At 34.5% G+C, this 18,939-nt stretch overlaps 1 protein-coding gene across 1 annotated transcript in view; it reads right to left on the reverse strand.

The window, feature by feature from the left end:
- rdgB (retinal degeneration B) overlaps window positions 1-18,939 on the reverse strand; it is a 597,535-nt gene that overhangs the window by 215,055 nt on the left and 363,541 nt on the right. The window contains exon 13 of the mRNA XM_090373500.1: window positions 13,756-13,914. Coding sequence (XP_090229626.1) covers window positions 13,756-13,914 — 159 coding nt within the window. The remainder of the gene's footprint in view (window positions 1-13,755; window positions 13,915-18,939) is intronic.

The raw sequence follows: 18,939 nt of genomic DNA on the forward strand, positions 1-18,939 counted from the left end.
ATTATTTTTTGCATCCAGTTCCTTTGTGACTACATCACATAATATCCAATCAAATTGGTCAGACAAGACTTCCCCAAAACAAACCCATGCTGTGTCTTAACTATTACTGCAGCCTTGTCTAGATGATCCTGCAATGCTTCTTTAACCAGTGACTCCATTATTTTCCTTGGAATAGAAGTTAAACTAACAGGTCTATAATTATTTGTGTCACCCTTTGCACCCTCTTTGTGAATTGAGGATACATTTGCATATCTCCAGTCCATGAGGACCTCCCCTGACTCTAAGGATGCTCTCATATATCCATGTTAAACTTCAGTTGCCATTTATCAACTCATCTGTCCAACATTTCTAAATCCTGTTGCTGCCACATACCACTGTTACTGTCATTAACAACCCTGCCAACCTTTGTCATCTGCAAACCTGGACATTATGCCTGTTATAGCTTCATCAACATCATTGATAAATAAAGAAAACAACAATGGTCTGAACCCTGGGGACTCCACTAATAACATTGGTCAATGACAAGCAATGCCCATTAAATACCACTCTCCGTCTTCTCCTCCTCAACTATCCTTTTTATCAACAGCAGCAAATTTCCCTTAATGCCATACTTCTCCAATTTGTACAGCAGTCTTCCATGTGCATCAAAAACTTTTCCAAAATCCAAGTATATGATATCAAAATTATTTTTTAAGTGAAAACATCTTTGATGGCACCTACTACATTTTTGGAATGAAGCAAAACCAATAACGAAGTTTTCAGATGGAAATGATGCAAATGACATCACTTCCTAAATGGCACTAACGATGCTAACTCAGTAGAGTAAGTAGTGGGCATTAGAATAAAAAATTACTTTGTTCATACTAAAAGATGGAATTATATCACTTCTTAAATTATATCAAATCAGTCACTAACGTTGATTCGGTAGAGCAAGTAGTGGGTAGTAATATTTGCAACAATAAACACTTCAAAGCCATAGAAGAAGCCTATCACGTTGACAAAAGAATGAGTTCAAAAAACATAGAGAATGAAAAAAATGCCGAGTTTAATAAAATCTGGTTCTCAAGATTTTGATCAACATCAGCCTTCTACCTCGACTTCTCATCAAGAAGCTGGACCATCAACATCACAAAATTACATTCAAGAACTTCCTGAAGATTTTGATCCAGAAAATTTGAGTTTAAATGAATGAATGACCTGAGGATTTTCAATTGATTTCTGAGCCAGCTACACAGAGTATACTGCAACAACCAGCTTTGGATGATTGTATCATCCAAAAAGAAACAAAATCATATTTCAGCTGAATTTGGTATTTGGTAGTTGTTGGCGCATCGGCTTCTGTGGCCATATTGCACCTCCCAAGGTTTTTGCAGTACTTGGATCCAAGCCCGAGGCGGGAATCGAACCCGCGACCTTTGGGTTGCCGGGCAGGTACTTTACCCACTCGGCTAGCCCGGTCGGCCTTTCAGCTGAACCACATGTTGTAGACCCTCCAAAAGTTTCAACAGTAGTCAAGCATGAAATCATTTACAAGAATATTGAACATGATTGTAACTCCGATAAAGAATTTAAACGACAATTTCTGAAAAATACATTTGGAGCCGTTTGTGATATCTGTGGTCGATTATGGTATGAAAATGATGTAAAATTGTGCACTCCAGAAAGTTATCCGTTACTTCTCTTAGAATTTCCAACCGCAGATGTAACGACTACGAATGCCCAACCTTTACCCTCATCACCAAGGATGTTTTACATATAAAACATCTTTCATGTGTACAGAGTACACATGCTGTATGCACGAAGGTCATTTCCACATCGAGTGGAAATGACCTTAGTTTGCATCCAGTTACTTTGTGACAATATCATAGTATCCAATCAAACTGGTCAGGCAAGATTTCCCCTCAAGAAACCCATGCTGTATCTGAACTACAGCTGGAGTCTTGTCTAGATGCTGTATTGCTTCTTTAACCAGTGACTCCATTATTTTCCCCAGAACAGAAGTTAAACTAACAGGTCTGTAATTACTTGCGTCACCCTTTGATCCATGTTTGTGAATTTGAGACACATTTGCACTTCTCCAGTCTGTGAGGACCTTCCCTGAATCCAAGGATGTTCTCAGAGTTATGGCTAAGGGTTTGCTTACTTCCTTTGCTGCCTCCCTTAATATACCTGGATAGATCCCATCTGCCCCAGGTGCCTTTCTTATGTTTAACTTCAATTTCTCCTCCACTTTCCTCTCAGTTATTACAAAGTCTTCCGGCCTTCACTTATCTACAGAATTCCTCATGTGTGAATGTAGATGACAAATACTAATTCAGTTTATCAGCTACCTGAGCAGGATCACCAACAGTCGAACCATCGATATAAAATGGACCAAGCTGATTCATCCCTCTAGAGTTTACATAAGCAAAGAAGTCTTTGCTGTTTTTCTTTGCATCCTTCGTCAAAGATATCTCATAATCTGCCTTCGCCTGCCTAATCTCCTTTGTGACTTGATTACAAACTAGTTTATGTCTACCATAGGCTTCTGTGTCACCTGATAATTTATATGCATCCCATGCAGATAATGTTGCAAGCAGAGTTTGCTGGGGGGAGGGGGGAGCGTGTACGCTTGGCAATCAGGGCTTCCCATAATGAAAACATACGTCTTTAGTAAGTTGCATTTTCGGTAACACTGTGAATTTTGATAACCCTGTAAATAATTTTTTTTAACCAGGAAAGGTCTCTTTTACTAAGGGGTCTATTTCTATAGATATTTTCATATATTGGGGAGAGAAGTATTTCAAGTAAGATAATCTGACACAAATCTTATCTTGCAGGTGTTTCAGTGCAAGTTTTGTTACTCCTCTAGCTTCCATATAAAGGCCTGATGTAAGGGGGTTATTCAAAAGACTTTGGCTACTATATGGCATTATGACAGACTGGGTTTAGTCACTCTAGGGCAATTTTGCATGCAGAATCATAAACTTGGGCTGCACTACCTATTTTAAGTCTTGCTATTGCTCCAAATATATAATGTAAAGTATACCAGTTCACTCTCCATTCTGTTATTAAAGCATTAAGTATATTGAGGAACTGGCTGCATTTTTTTCATAAGACTCTTATCTGATTTTATAAAGCTCACTTTATTTAGCAAACAGAAGTTCTAGGAATACATAATAAACAACGTACATAAAACTCTGTTGGATTCCTTTGCAAGTTGAATCCAACAGAGTTTTATGTACGTTGTTTATTATGTATATTTAAATGTACTGTTGGAGACCAACTGCTTATGTTGTTGATAATATGATGAAGTTGTCTTTTGACTGTCCTTATGTTCTGTGAGTAGCTAAGATGCTAAAATCTACATATAGATCAAGTGATATCACGAGTTGATTTTGTTTTTTAATATTTATTTTCATAGTAAATGGCGTGGTGCTCTGGACAGCATGTCGTAGAACTTCCCGGGGAAAGACTAGATGAAAGGTTCATATTCTGACCTGAAAAATTCGACTGTTTAAAAATTTTTGTATGCATACAAGGTGGCCTTGAAAAATCTCATGTTTTGAATGTTCTTTATAATATTATATCACCATGTTGTGTAATCAACTTTCTCATTATTGAAAAATACTACTACTAAATGTTGACTGGATAAGTGTATCATGAATACTTGTTTTTTCAGACAAGATGGTCTAGCATTAATCTATTGTTCTTAAAGTTGCACTGGGTGCTAGTGAGGATGTTTTCTGCTATTATCTAAAGTAATTTGCCAAATCAACTATTAGCTATGTAGGTTTGTTTAATCTTTTCCTGGTTTTGAAAAAGCCAATATCAGTATATTGCCATATATTTTGAAAGTAATGTTCTGAGAAAATCCATTTGTACATTATAAGGGGCGGGGGGCTGAGACTTTTTCACTGAGGCCTACTATTTTGTAATGGATCTTTTGCTTCCACTATTCTAGGCCTTGTATTACACAGTACTATATGTAGCTCATTTATTGTAAAAGGATGATTCTTTAGAGGCAAAATTTAGTGTAGGAATCTTTAGACAACACTTAGACAATGGTTTCCGCTAAGGTATCTGTTATTTTGTTAATATCAATAATTTTTTTTTTTTTACTGGAATATCAAAGATGGGAAATTTTGATATTTATCTATCACTTTCCAGATTCCCCCCCCCATACTTCTCGAGTTTTTGTGTACAAATTTATCATGGAGGCAAACTGAATCAATGTTTCCTAGCCTGTCCATATTTTCCTGACCTTGGCATACAGATGCTTATACAGAATAAGATTATTGGCTGTTGGGTATTTTTGAAAAACACTTCCAAGACCTCTGATGTTTCTGGTTACAGTATATTCTGCAGTTCACCAATATAAAGGATGTGAAGGAAATGGTGCTGAGGTTTCAGGGTGGTTTGTACAATAGTTTTTATTGATGTTTTTGCAACATATATTAATCCTGTATTGAGTAGTTCATTTCTGATGATTTGTGAATCTAGTATTGCTTTTTTTAATGCATCTGGAAGCAATTTGGAGACTAATGTTGAATGGTATTCTTCGCAATCTGGTCTTTTAATTTTCCAATTTAGAATTCATTTGGGCCAACACTGCAATTCTGATGACGGCTGACTTGGGGGGGGGGAATGGATTAACTGCCTCAGAGGTCAAATGGGAATAGGGGAGGAGGATAAAATTGAAATATCTATTGCTGAAATGCATCTTGTTGGGAAATGATAAAATATACATGTTCTACTACTAAAGAGCAAAAATGTTATGCAGTTCTAAGAATTTATGATATTACTACAATAATTGGTATTTTTGTTTCCCCATACAGGCTGTCATTCAAACCCCATCAGGCAAGATGGAGACAATTGGGTGATCAGCTTGTTCAGATGTTTCCTTACCTTTGTAAGAAGCACAGAATAGTTGTGGAAGTTGAGAGCTTAAATAAATTCAAGGCAGAACTAGACAAACATTTGGAATGAATGGATGGGTGAAATGGGAAAGGTTTTTTTTTGGCTGATGCTGTATGAGCTTGCTTTCTTGCATCGTATGCCTCTACTAATGCTAATATGGGGGACTGGTATATGGTGACCATACTTCTCATTGCTAACCAACTATAACTGCTTCTAGTGGGGGGTAGTTTATGGTTAAGGGCTGGATGGAGATTTTATTAAATGCCATGAGTTATTCCTTTATTTATTCCATCTTTCTTATATAATAACATATTGATATAAAAAATGCCAGAGTACACGAACATTCAGTATAATGAATTCATTGTATTTAGTTTTATGCATACCTCATACTTATGCATGATCTTCCAACTGTACAAGTTGGAGCAGAATGGTATTAAGGATAAGTTGCTACAATGGATAAAAGGATGGTTAAGTGGGAGAAGACAGACGGTGGTAATCAAGGTGCTGCTCTTTGTGGACTAATGTTATTAGTGGAGTCCCACAGGGTTCGGTGTTGGGTCCACTGTTGTTTTGTATATTTATCAATGATATTGATGAAGGTATATCAGGCTTAATGTAGAAGTTTGCAGATGATACAAAGGTTGGCAGGGCTGTTAATGACAGTAATGGCAGTGTACTACTGCAATAGGATCTAGATAATTTGGGCAGATGGGCTAAGAAGTGGCAACTGAAGTTTAACTTTGACAAATGCAAAGTACTGCATATGGGTAGAAGTAACCCTAGAGAAACGTACCAACTGTGTGGTACTACTACACTTAAGGTGGTAGAAAATGAAAAGAAACCTGGGAGTAATTGCAGTCAGATATGAAGTTTTCTGATCAATGCAGACGGCTGCCCGGGCAGGTCGTGGGGTTTTGTCAATGATATATAGGGATTTTGCTAGCAGGGAAAAGGAGGTGATTGTCCCTCTGTATAAGGCAATGGTCAGGCCACGCCTTGAGTACTGCGTACAGGTCTGGAGGCCTCATTTTAGGAAGGATGTAGATTTGCTTGAGCATGTACAGAGAAGGGCAACAAGATTGGTGAGGGAAATGAAGGGATCCTCTTACCAAGAGAGGCTTAAGTTCTGCAAATTGCAGTGGCTGGAGACTAGGCACCTGCGCGGTGATCTGATTGAGGTGTATAAGGGTTGAGCACGCTGAATTCTGATGGGATCCTTCCACTTGTTCAGATTACGAACCTAAGGAGGCATAAATTCAAATTAAGAAAGGACAGATGTAGAATAGATATGCAGAAATTTGCCTTTAGCCAGCGGGTGGTTAATTGCTGGAACAAATTTCCATCTGTCGTTGTGGAAGTTGATAGGTTGAATAAATTTAAGGAGGGACTGGACAGGCATTTGGAGGAAATGGTGTGATTTTTTTTTTTTTTTTTTTGGCTGATGCTGCATAAGCTCATACACTTGCTTTCTTGCATCACATGCCACTACTACTACTACTACTCTCAGGCATTTCCCGAGGTATTATGTTTGTCATATTTACATGTTTTTAATTCTTAAGGAAGCAAGTGTGTCCATCTCTTCCTTTACAAAAATTTCCAATACTGAAATTTTCCCATTTTGCTTTCCTTTCCATTTCCATTTTTTGGGATGGTGGATGTGGGAAAATCATCCAGTCACACAGAAGAATTAGATATTCTTCTGTGTGACTGGATTAAGTTAATTTATGATATTTGACATAATTTGGAGCAAGCATAGGATAATTTTTATGGAATGACTGGATGCTTTTTTAGCTTCATGGTAGGATGTGTTGTTCTTTTTTTATTTCTATACTTTCCACTTTTGGCATGTTCAGAAATATGAGAAACATTTTTTAAAATGTTTAAAATTTTTGCATAGAGACCTGTATTAAATAATTTTGTGATCTTCAGAGCCATATCAAATAGGAGTACTTCTGTAGGATGTATGTGAGCAAATCGTTCATACACATATCAAGAATAACATAGCATATTTGGAATATATTTTCTAACCTGGCAGTTCAGATACAATTGGTAGTTGTCACATATTAAATGTAAGTTATGAGATTTTTAGTGGGTATTATAATTTCCATATATTTTAATGGTGATCCTTTTGACTTTTATTTTACCTTAGCACTGAAGTTGACCATTAATCTTTCTTTCTTTCTTATACAAAAAAATTTCCAAGAAATGTTCTTGTTGAGCACATGAGCAGAAATATTTGAAGAGAGGAATTGCAAGGTCATTTTTTTTTTTTTTTTTTAGTTTTTTTTTGTTGAATTGCGATGGCAATAAAGGCGATGACAAGCAGTTAATTTCTCACAATTCCAATAAATAAAATAAAAAAAAATAAAAAATAAAAATATATATATATCTTAATTTAGAGAAACCTGTGAGGAAAAGGTAATGGGGGAGGGATATGCTTTTATCACAAAAGTTTTAAAAATAACAGAAAATTCTTTACATGTGGCATCTGTCAGACACCAAGCAACCAATGAAGGGCTAAATAAATTTCTGTTTTCTATAGCATTAGTGTAGTTCTGCAAAAGTTGTGAACAATGTTAGTGTTTTCTCATTCAATACAAAAAAAAAAAAAGGTGAGATGATAGCAACTTATTTCTAAAGTTGTATGGCTTTAGAAATAACTGGTAAATTGTGGATTTAGTTTGTTGGATGACAGACTTTCTATCACAAGTTTGTAATTCATATAAGGAAGCTACTGAGCTTTTAGAACCACTGTCTTTGGACAAAAAATTTTCCATCCAAAAGCACCACTTTAAGAACAAGTTTTGTACTAAACTGAATGCATCAGTTTCATAAATAAATATATAAATAAATAAAAAATTAAACATACAGTAAATCCAAATATTAAAAAATGTCTTATTTTGGACAACTGGATTTTTCGCATTGTACTGTACTAGTTATCCTTGAATGCATATATTACTTTTAATAACTTCTGAGAGTTTTTGAAATTGCTGCTTCAACTAATACATTGCCAGACATGAAATGCTATGTGATTTTAGTGGAGGTGGGGACCTTGCTTCTGCTTTTATGCTCTTTTATACTAATAAATGGGAACAATTTTCCCCCCTGTCAGTTGGTTAATCAGAAAAGGTAGGACAACTAAGAAACACATTTTTTCTGCCTTCTGACACTTCTCATTACTTCTGGTTTGACAGCATGTCTTTAGTAATTGTAAAGGAAATTAAAACCCAAACTGAAAACTCATGCTATGTGTTTCTGCCTTCATAACTTTATTCTCCTGAGGTTCCAGTCTTACGATGTGGAGTTAAAGATAGTGCCAAAGATTAAAGATAGAGATAAGTAAAACCTAAAGTATTCACTGTTTGCATTCGGAAGTTACTAAAGAACTCAGTGTGATCATGGTTCTGGCACTCAGGATCAGAATTAGGGAAAATACAGAGAATAGTAAGAATGAGTTTGTTTGCTTTGTAATGATGAGAAGATCAATGATATGCAATTAAGTAATACTTATTCCGCACAACTGATACGGAGAATTTTAATTCAGCTCAAAGTTGGAAATATTACATTCTATATATGTGCCAGGTTAACTATGGAAGATCCCTTACAGAAAGAAAACTGTTAGCAAAAGTTTTATTACTCCTGTATAAACAGGAGAATTTAACTACTGAGGGCAGAAACTATAATTCTGCTGAAAGGACTTCAAACTTTTTAAGGCTAGAGTAACACCATAAGGAATTGGGCTAGTGAATCAAGTACTGTAACTGGAACATCAGCAGGAATGTTTGAAAACAGACAATGATGTGTATATTTTCACAAGCAATGAAGGACTGCAGTGGAAGTAATTACACAATAATTACACACAGAAAAATAAACCCAAAGCAGAAGTAATTCCAGGTAGATAGGATTTCTGTTAATTTCTTTTAAAATTTATGGAGACTGTAATACCTTTACAATCTACTGGTTTAGTGATGCTGAATTGAGTGATTTAAAAAAAAAAAAAAAAAAAAAAAAAACTTACATGCACTGAGTGACTTAGAGAGAGAGAGAGAGAGAGAGAGAGAGAGAGAGAGAGAGAGAGAGAGAGAGAGAGAGAGAGAGAGAGAGAGAAGGGTAAAGGAGTCACCAAGAAAGAGAAGAATGATGATATCCAGCTGGGTGTTCAAGCCCATACACACCAGATGTGAGCCTCTGGGGTTCAAGCTGCAGAAAAGTCAGTGCAGTAATGTCTTAAGGAAAAGACAAAATTTGCACAGAAATTGTTATTTTTATTTGAATTTAGAAAGAATTTCTTTAGGTGGCCACTCTTTACCAAATAGAATAGAATTAGAACTGATATATAAATAGTTTTAAAGCACTAATATACCATTACATATGTCTGCTTAAGTGTGACATACAACTGAAAGGTCAAAGGGAACTTTACTGGTTAGTTAAATCATCGGTAATATCAATTGTCATTTTATGATTTAGTTAATCCTATATTATGATTTAGAAAGGATTAAACAATTAATAGTTGGTTGTTCACCCACCAGAAAATGTTTTAGTTTTACGTTTTTATTTATAGTACAATTTAAATTAAATTTATCATATAAAACTCCCAACCAGCAGGCAACTCAAGTATCCTGATTAGAGGAAGAAGTTTAATTTTATCTACCATTCTGAAATAAGATGGCTGCTATTTGATTTAAGTATCAAATGTTTCTAATTCGTTTGTTTACAAATTAAAATTATTATTTTTTGCTAATATCCGCTAGAGCAGATATTAGCAAAGATATTATGCAGCTATTAGCTCTTTGTTAATATTTGCATAATGTATTTTGTTTAAGCATGCATTTACAGGTCAATTTGTAAGTTATGCAGACTGAAAGACTTGGGATAACAGGAATCCTACTCCCTCCAAGTAGGATCCTCGGCAATTCCTGTGGTCATCTAAGGGAATTGAGCCCAGATCTCTCCAAACAAGAATGGCAGAATGCAAAGTATTGTGCCAACTACGCTATCATGGAGGACAACTAGAGTTTGCAAGTTCAGCTTATACAAATTATAATTTAACGACACCAGAACTTCTCTCATATCAGTACATAAATTTATCTATAGAAACATGTGTTCACCAGCTGACCTGCATGTTAAATGAGCTGAATAACTGGAATAATTCATGGTGTGGTGAATACTCTCTCTGCCAGAGATTGGCTAACTGTAGCATGCAGCATTATCTCCGGGTAACATGGAGTCCCACCAGGGGCCCTGCGACCAAATGCCAGGACACACAACAGAACCTAACACAAAATGTCATATACAACACACAACACTTTTCTGGCATTTACAGTAGTACTGTATTTCTTCACAGCGAACATATGGCACAGATGTGGGAAACACAGGTGGTGCCTGACCCTAATACTATGCACACTACGTAGCATGCGGCAGTTTGAAGAGGACTTTAAAAATTACTCCAGCCATTGAGCCCAGACCTCTCTGAATGACTGACAGATTACACGGTATCAACTGACAATGCTGCCACAGTAGACTATAGAGTTTACAAAATAATCAAATTTAATTTAATAGTACCGTACCACGTGTGCATTATGTATGTGTAAGTATTTATTCACTAGCAGATTTTCATGTTGTATGGGCCGAAAAATCTGAATAACTCATGGGGGGGGGACCCTCTCCCTCCACCTGAGACTACTTAACTATAACTAGTTCACACATACAGTTCCTTGTAAGGTTAGAACACTAATTGAGGAGGGAATGCATCTCTTCTATATATTTCTTTATTTTTCTCTCTTTCTCTTTTATGTAGTCAGTCTTTCAAGGTTTGGGATGGCATTAAGACAGTAATGAATTCAGTAGTAGTTAGTGGGAGAGGTTAGTTTTGCTACTGATATGCAAAGAGTAAAAGTCATTCTTTCACTCTTTGCATAACCTAGAAAAGAGTGTCAGCTGAGTATGTCAGCTGTTAGTTTCTGAGCTGCAGGGAAGACAGTCATGGTTAGTGGATGTGCTACTCCTACTAATCTGAGGTGTCATCTCCAGAAGTTCCTTGGGGAAAACAAGTTAGCTTGCCAAAGCAGCTGAGTTATAGTTTTCTGAGCAAGTGCTGGGGTGAAAGTCATGCAATGATCTTCACTGCAAGCATAACCTAGAGATGGTAAAAGGAAGGCTAGCAAGCAGTGCATGGGGGAGGAGCTGAGAATTGGTGACTCTTAGTTTAAAACCTAATTGGGAAAAGAGTTGCTCAATTTTTTGAGATGCAAAAGAATTGTTGTGAATTGATCACCTTGTCTAACAATAACAAAGGAATGTTATACCAGACAATAAAGTGGCTAGCTAGGAAGGAATCAGAATATCTTGAAACAAGTTGGCCACCACTCAATATACAGGTCCAACCTATTTGAAATTAAGGTTAAGGGAGAAAACTATGGTTCGTACTAAGCTGGAAGGGGACAAACTAACATAATTCGGTAATACAAACAATTAGAAGTTACTACAAAAGTTATAAATTTAAACAAAATCACCTAAACATAAATTTTTAAATAGAGAGTACTGAAGATTATATGAGAGGTGGCCAAAAAGTTCTAAGAACAGGTTATACAAATAAAATATATTAATAAATTACAGAATAGGTTATATTGATAGATTTAATGTCTTATAAAATAATGGAAAGAAAAAAAAAAAAAAAAAAAAACTGTACATCAATGTCATATGCAGTTTCTAAAATTTAATTATATTGGTAGGTGGTATAAGAATAATGAACATCTAGCAAATCGTGCATTGCTCAATAATCAAATTTTTTACTAAAGAGGGCAGAAATGGTAAAGAAATCCCTTAAAAAATGACTAGTTGTTTTGAGAACTACCATTCAATTATGTTGCTGTTGTCAGATGGCTGGCAGAGTTCAAAAGATAATGAAAATCAGTTGAGAATGGTCTGGTCAGCCATCTGAAACAATCAATTCCAAAAAAGTTGCCATCAGTGAAGAATAATTTTAGCAAAGAGAAGAATTAAAATGTTCTGAACTTAAAGAAGGATTAAAATTTCCTACGGAAGCATTTGGGAATATTCAAAAGTTTGTGCAAAGTTTGGCTCACAGAAACCTTTCCATTCATGACAAACAGCAGAGAGTGTAGTCATCAAAAGAGAATTTAAAGTTTATTCTTATAAACTTTGCTCCTGGCAAACCAGGAGCAAAGTTTATAAGAATGTAATGTAATCCAGATAGACTTGTGATGACAGATGATAAAATCTGGCTGCATTTTTATGATCTTCAATCCAAAGAGAGCATACATTGAAAGTACAAGGGATCTCCAATTGCAAAATAAGTTTAAAACCTAATTGGGAAAAGATTTGAGACGCAAAAGAATTGTTGTAAATTGATCACCTTGTCTAACAATAACAAGGGAATGTTATACCAGCCTCACACCAAAGTAAAAATCAGCAATTCAAGAAAAAAACAGACGAGGAAAGTTGGATTATCAGGTTTTTATTCTCCATGACAATGCGATCATGCAGAAACTCCACGTTGCACAGGCTAAAATTGATGAATCTGGATTTGAGCAATTAACAACTAACCACAGTACAGCCTTAGATCTGGTCCCAAGTGACTATTATTTGTTCAGAAACCTCAACTGTGATCTTCATGGAACTCATAGTAAAGATGGTTTGATGCCCAATTTGAAGATTTCTTTTTTTAAGGTTTAAACCCATTGCAGTGGCTATCCTTGGTGGTTTCTTATGAAATGCTGATAATTAGAAGTTTTCAAGGCTCTGAACTGATGTTATATACAGTTGTGCCCCCGTAGCTGCTGATTAAGTCACCCACAGTTAACCACAGAAAAACATTAACACGTACCACTCACGTGTCCAACGATGCTTCCCTTTATTTTTTACAATGTCGCATATGGTTTGGTCACCAACATTATAATGGTTCTTTAGAGATTTAATGGATGAACGTTTTCAAACTTTTGAATAATTTCAAGTTTTTGTTTAATTTGAAAGCACAACTCTTGCGTTTGCCCATCATTTTTGCGATTTCTAAACAAAAAAAAATAAATAAATAATAAAAAATTCCGACATGGCTGACATAAATAACGAAACAACATTTGTCCTTTTGCGGTGCGACAGAACACAACAATCGACGCGACACACTAAATCAAACTAAACATTTGGTTTCTTTTTTATGTTTTGAGCAGTAGGGTGTGAAGACAGCGGGGGTTGCAAGATAATAGGTACACTAATCTCCCAATGACGATGCCGGTTCTTGTCACTTATTTACGACTTGCAAAATATCTGCTTATACCTATTCTGGTTATTACTTGAATTTTATGATTTCTGTTTTTTTTTTTTTTTTTTAATTTGGTGTCTTGAAGCGTCCCGGTTAATCGAGAGTCTGCTGTACTTTATTATTACCATTTTTAATGTTGGAAATGTCTTACTGTGTGTTTAATTTATCAATTAAACTTTATTATATGTATGTATGTACAAGAAAATCACGTTATATATCATGTCAGCAGGTGTGCGCTTATATCTGTGGTTTCAGCCATCCACGGTAGGTCTTGGAACATATCCCCCGTGGATACAGGGTTCTTACCGTATATGCAGACTGTAGTCCTGGTAATTGCATACTTATATGGTTCCATAAAAACTGTATTAAACGAATGATGTTTTAGTTGCTGAAATAATAAAGTTGTCAAACCTTCTTTGTTAGCAGCTCTCCCAGAGAATTAAAACTCTATTTTCTTTTTTGATTAATTGGCAAAATAAATACCATGAACACAGTTTCCAATTTGTCCCTTAAAATAGTATTCATTGTTTTAAAATTACTATAAAATAAACTTGTAGATTAATTAAAAATATACATACAAGAAGAGACTGTAGAAAGTGGAATAGTCTCTATCATCCCAGACATGGTGCTTGTAATACTTGCTTCACTATTTCTCCTACCAGTGGTAGAAAATGCCGATGATGTACTTCCTGATGTTCCTTCAACAAACAGGTGGGCATAGGTCTGAATATACTCCACTGTAGAAATTTATAAAGCATTATTAGTGTTGGAAATTAAAATTATTTTATATCTATTGAGTGGTATAACTAGAAAAAGTGGGCCCCAATGCAAAGTTTAGTGTGGCACCCCTGAAAATATTTGTTTTCTTTAAAGTGACCAGATCCTTATTATTCCAATGCGGCACATTGATTTTACCATCCCCACTCTTCAAAAACAATACACAGCCACTCCCTGACTTATGTAAGGGTTGCGTTCTGCGGAACTCTACGAAAGTCGGAATTTCTCTAAATGCTTATGCAGCACTTGTAAATTTGATTGAAGCAAAAAACAAATGTTTGACGAACATGTAAATAGAATTATTTATTAAATTTTTTTATCTCGTGCTGGAAAAATTACAAAAGTGTAAAAAACTACAAAAATTCAAAATTCGAAATTGATTCTTATAACAGAACATATGATAATGATGAAAACGTAGTGCAATTTCCATTATAAAAATGACCTTTCAGAGATAAATAGCTTACTTATATAGCGAAAATTTCAACTTCCAAGATCTTGGAACGAACTACCAAAAAAAAAAAAAAAAAAAAAAAAACTGTGTTATATTGGGTCCATATTACAATATTTTCACGATACCTCCATTCATTCCTACGGATGCAAAATACATTTTCACGATTTTTTTAAGTTTGCACCAGCTGGCAAAAACTTATGTAAAGTCAAATTTCCATAAGTTGAGTATTACGTAAGCAGGTGAGTGGCTGTACACATTTTTGAAATGTTTTTATATGTAAAAAAAATATTCACATACAAAATATAAATTAAATACATACTTTCTTTAAACTACACAATATAAAATAAAATATCTCACTCCTTAAAGAAAACAAAAAACAAATATAGTCTATGTTTGTTTTATTTCACAGAAATACCTATATTATATAGGTATTTCTGCAAAATAATAATAACAATAATAATAATAATAATATTAAAAATACATACTTCTTTTAACAATGTAAAAACAATAGAAATTAAATCATATCATTTTTCTTAATAATTCTTCATTATTTGCTATTTCTTTGTGAAATTCTTCACAAGAATTAACAAAATTGCACTTAACTTGTAATATTGCTTTCAGTGTTTCTATGGTCAGTTGTGTTTTTTCTGATATCCACTAACTTTACTACCGAAAAAAACTCTTTCCGTTGCACCACTGGCTCCTGGCAAACATAATGCAAATGATTTGCATTATGTTTGCCATTAAGTATGGAGGCTACATGTCCAATAAGGAACATTTTGTAGGAGTTTGCAATGCAGGGCAAATGGCTCAAATCTGGGATTATGTCTTGCATAATCCTGGATGTCTGGATTTATTTTTTGGTAAAAATAAAAAATTAACTACAATGGTAAACGTGCATTTAAAATCTTTTTCAATACAATATAAAAACAAAATAATATTAAATTCTATAAATATAAATATGAAAAATAAATTCTGAAAATTAAATGAAGTAATATGTTGACTTACGTGATTTAGAATAGTTTTTGTCTAGATTTGGCATTGGCAAAGTCATTAATTAATTTCGAAATGTCCATTCTTTCAGCTTCTTACGCTTCTATGCTAAGCAGTGCTAACACTGATAGATGTTGCTGTCACATGGTGTTTCTCAAATAATTCTTAGACTTAATTTCGAGAAAGAGCATTTTTCAGATGACGCAGTAACTGGAATTGTCAAAAATAATATCAATAAGGAGCACACTTCCGAAAAACTCATATCGACTAGTTCTGCAAATTCACAAATATTTTTAATTTTTGCAATTTCACTTTTAGTGACTTTATGCAAAGTACTAATTGCATTAAAAATGATTCTGAAAAATCACTTGAAAATTTCTTTTGCACCTCTGCATTTTTTTATAATGGAATTGTCATCCATTTGAATTAATTGAGTTGGAGTAAGAAATGCAAACAAGTCAGAAAATGTATTTAGTCCTTGAAACTTTTGCACAGTTCCGTTGTCACAAAGACAATTACACAATAAAAAAATTAACTTTAAGAAGAGTTCTGCATTTTCAAATTGATACTCCTCTGCCAGTTCATCAAAATGTTTCTTAACAAATCAGCTCAGAATTAATTGCAAATTGACAAGGTATACCCTATTTCTGTGCAATTCAGTGTTTTTTAGATGATGCTCCCTTGATGATACGATGTTTCTATGCCCAACTTCTATGCAGTTTGACCAATATCCATATTCGTTCTTTGCCAAATTGTTGATGTTGAATCAAAACTCAACAAGATTCTTTCTGCCAGTGCAGTGGTTAACACAAAATCAAAATTATCAATATTATTTTTAATCTGGATGGCTTCTGACTTTTCATTGCTTTTTGATGATTGTATGATAATTTTATTTAATGTCATTAACAAATCAGGAAATCTCAATTTTATAGCAATTATAGATGCAAGTCAACTAGACCAACAAGTTGGATTTAATTTTTTAAATACAATATCACATTCACTTGTAATTTTAGATAAGTCCCAATGGTTGATATTGTAGCCAAAAAAATACATATATACTTTGAACAATGTTGAAACAGTTGGATATTTCCAGTACTCCATTTACTACATCATTAATAACTAGATTGAGATTGTGCAACACACAATGTATGTACAATGTATTCAGTTGTAATTCTTTTAGATGGGATTATACTCCTGAACATGCACCACTTGTTGTGTTTGCTCTATTGAACCCTTGCCCACTTCATTTTGAAAGATCCAGATCATTTGAATTTATGGAGTCGCAAATTATTGAGGTTATTCCAGCAGCTGCTCCATCAGTAATGGTGAGAAAACCAAGGAACATTTCTTTGATATCTACATGTGTAGGTCTATTGTCATACGGATCTTTTACAATGTGATCCATTTTTGGTCCAGTTTTGAGATATCTTGCATTGTATCAGCAATGATGGAAAAATGTGGGGCTTCTTTAATATCCTTAGTTAATTGTTTTCTTAAATGTTGGCACAAGCATTCAATAGCTTCATTCTGGATTTTGGGACTTAAATAAGTAATGCTTCCAGTCAGTAAATCCACATTCTGTCATATTCTGGTTGGGTCATATTCTGCAAACAACTTTACATCCAACAAAAAAAATTCCAACGTAGGTATCACTTAAATTTTCTTGTGACCCCTTAAAGCTAATGATTTCTTGACAATTTTAGGATTATTTTAATCACCCGTTCTAATACTTTTCTCCAAAAATTACATGGTTCATGCAAATTTTATTCCATAATTCTATCAAGAATTATATCAAGTATTGCTTTCCCATGTTTCTACGTGCTTATAGCTATTTTCATGTTACTTAATTTGAGTAGACAAATTTTTCCAATCATTGATGCCTTTCGTCCAGTTACATCTAGTTCCAGAAAACATCCATCATGGCTCGTAATATATGGAATCCAGTTTTTTGGAGTAGCACAACCATTGCCTGATCATTATTAATCCAGATTTATTAGTGGCTGAGTATTATTTTACCGAAAATGATCTATTTTCATTATTTTTTGGAAATGGTCCTTTTGACTTGCAAGCACCGTATTTTATAATAAATGCCTTCATATCTGCTTTTAATTCTCTGAATAGTTTGCAATGTCAGTAGGGTAATCTATTTTTTAAGATTTTCGATATTGATATTTTCAATTTCTTTCAAAGTTGAAAAAACTTGATTTTCTTGCATGGAGGGAGATGGTCTACTTGAGGATTCTTCTTCTTAAGATGTTTTTTGAATGTCATTCCCTTGCATAACCTCAATTGATGGCTCTTTTCCCATTTCATCAATGTCAAAAGTTGTAGATTGACTTGTTGATGTTAATTCTGTTTCTGGATGAGCAAAATAAGAAGTCAATTTTGGATTTTTTTAAAACTCCTTTTGTTAGAGCTTCGTCAGCTGTGAGTTTTATTTTGCGTTAAAAAGCACTGTTTTTATGTTTTTTCTCCATGGTTAATTCGAAAAATAATTATAAAAGTTTTAAACTGAACTAACAATGGCATATGGCATATGCATTTCGTTACTTAAAAAGATTAAAAAATTACAAATATTGATAAGGACTAAAGTTCTCACAATATAGTTGTAAAATACTGCACCAGGATATTAGTACAAACTAAAATTACACTTACAGACTTTCAGTACGGCTTACTTCAGTTATGTCATCACCTGTTATGCAGCAGGATACTTCACTCCTAATCTCAATAACTCAATACACTTTACCACCATTAATGCTGATCCGTTACTGTGTTTAACAGGTTCAAACATTGCGCTGGTTTCGAAAACATTGAAGTATGCTGTGAAGTCACCAGTGCCGATTCTGCAGCTGCAGAGAAATTTTGTGATGTGTTGGAAAAAATTACTGATGAAGGCTGCTATTCAAATGCAGCAAATTTTCAACGTTGACGAGACTGCTCTGTATTGGAAAAAAAAATGCCGGATCAAAAATACATTGCCAAAGAGGAAAATACAATGCCAGGTTTCAAGGATTTAAAAGATAGGGCCATGCTCTTGCTTGGAACTAATGCAGCAGGAGATTACAGATTAATACCACTGCTTGTTTACCATTCTAGAAATCTTCATGCATTTAAGGGCATCAATAAACGTCACCCTACCCATGCATTTCTGATCAAAACCAGAAAGTATGGATAACAATATCTCTTTTTGAGCATTGGTTTAAATGCTGCTTCATTCCCAAGGTTGAAAAATATTGTAAAGACAATGGCATTCCTTTTAAGATTTTGCTTCTATTAGATAATGCTCCTGGACATTCTACGCATCTAGACTATTTCAATTCAAATGTGAGAGTCACATTTCTACTGCCAAACACGACTTCACTCATCCAACCTATGGATCAGGGTGTTATTTTGAATTTAAAAGCATACTATTTACGCCCAAAATTTGCTCAGGCATTGTCTGCAGTAGATGGTGAGAAAAATTTTATGTTGAGACTTTTGGAAATTTTAAAATATTTACCACGCCATCTTAAACATTAATAAGGCCTGGGCAGAAATTATT

This window comes from Mastigoproctus giganteus, chromosome 5, assembly GCF_048544385.1.
Source record: "Mastigoproctus giganteus isolate SK-2022 chromosome 5, ASM4854438v1, whole genome shotgun sequence".
NCBI lineage: Eukaryota > Metazoa > Arthropoda > Arachnida > Uropygi > Thelyphonidae > Mastigoproctus > Mastigoproctus giganteus.